We start from the raw sequence: 1,529 nt of genomic DNA, 5'->3' as shown, positions 1-1,529 counted from the left end.
TCCACGACATCGCGCCGAGGACCTTCGACAAGGGCAAGATGGAGTCGCCCTCGTTCAAGATCCTCCATCGCTGCGCTGCTGTGAGTCGCCGGGGCCCTAGAGGGCCTACTTGACGGCATGCCTTCAGGTATGCAATGATGCCTCTTTTGAGAGCTCGCCAGAGAATATGGAGAAGCCCGTGTGGGACCGCACGTGTGTGAACGGCAATGCTAGCGACCATGGAATATTCAAGTTCACTGTGCTGGCTGGAGAGGACGTTGTGAAGGATCTCCGATCAACTTATAGGATCTCTGGAGACGGCACTGAGCACCCTGGTAGCTTTTTCATTATAGAGGCTCTCAAGCTGTATGTATTACCGCTTCCAGGACGCGTACCGTTCAACTCGAAATACAAGTTTGCTGCTAGTCTGTGCATCAATCCGGACAAGGCTGGGATCATCGAAGTGAGATACTAGTTGGGTGCATATTTGAGTTTTTAATTCTTTGGAGTTTCACCCTAGTGATATGAAAAACACTAGTGAAAAATATATTTCGCGACTACTACAGGCCGCGAATATCGCGTTTTTCACCGAGTATTACGCCACTTCACGTCAAACGGGTAAAACGCCATTGTTCCTTTTCAGTTCATGAAGGGCGCCCCTGAGCAAGTCTTTGACCGCTGCTCTCACATTATTGAGAACGGCAAACGGGTCCCGATCACACCAAAACACAAGAAGGTGGTGCTTCCGCTAATTTTTCTCTGCGGGAATGTATGTTAAGTAGGCTTTCTCCGAGGCTAATCTGCATCTGGCTAGTTTGGGCGAGCGCGTCTTGGGATTTGCCGAGCTGGAGCTGAACCCCGACAAGTTGGTTTCAGATGGAATGTTACTGGTCTCTTGAGAGTCACCTCAGGTACCACGAGGAATTCAAGTGGAACACTGAGGACTTCAACTTCCCTTTGGAGGGCCTCACCTTCTTGGGAGTCATCTCTCTGGTCGACCCGCCGAGGTCGGGCGTGCCACAAGCAGTTGCCAAATGCCATGGGGCTGGCATTCAGGTGAAGTCGTCGGGCTTGGGGGTATCACCTCTTCGATAAGGTCTTCTGTTAGGTTATTATGGTCACAGGAGATCAGCCGGCCACAGCGAAAGCCATCGCTAAGCAGGTTGGTATTATTAAATCTAAAACGGCTGATGAAATTGCGGCGGAGCGAAACTGTGACATCAAGGACGTGAGGGGACTGGGAGTCGAGTCACTGAGAGGGATCGTCCGTGCAGGTGCCTCTGGAAGATGTTAATGCCGTCGTCATTCATGGCGATCAGTTGAAGGGGATGACGGACGAGGATTTGAAGTTCGTGTTGTCGCACTATAGGGTGAGTCGGCGTGTCCGTCGGTTGTTTTAGTTGATGCATTATACAGGACATTGTTTTCGCGAGGACAACGCCGACCCAGAAGCTCAGAATCGCCGAGACTCAGAAGGAGCTCGGAAAGGTGACGGCCATGACCGGCGATGGCGTGAATGATGCCCCTGCACTGAAAGCGGCGAATATTGG

The 1,529-nt window shown here is 51.6% G+C and overlaps 1 protein-coding gene across 1 annotated transcript; it reads left to right on the top strand.

The window, feature by feature from the left end:
* Window positions 1-38: 38 nt before the first annotated feature.
* Pmar_PMAR020016 (na+/k+ ATPase alpha subunit, putative) lies at window positions 39-1,491 on the top strand (the record flags this gene model as incomplete). The annotated part of the gene is made up of 9 exons (XM_002771108.1): window positions 39-80; window positions 128-314; window positions 366-442; window positions 623-715; window positions 762-844; window positions 891-1,035; window positions 1,088-1,207; window positions 1,254-1,349; window positions 1,396-1,491. Coding segments are annotated over 9 exons (939 nt in total), but the record flags the coding sequence as incomplete, so codon positions are not given.
* Between the last annotated feature and the right edge of the window lie 38 nt (window positions 1,492-1,529).

This window comes from Perkinsus marinus, assembly GCF_000006405.1.
Source record: "Perkinsus marinus ATCC 50983 genomic scaffold scf_1104296963802, whole genome shotgun sequence".
NCBI classification, from domain to species: domain Eukaryota; phylum Perkinsozoa; order Perkinsida; family Perkinsidae; genus Perkinsus; species Perkinsus marinus.
This window is presented reverse-complemented; position numbering and strand designations above follow the sequence as displayed.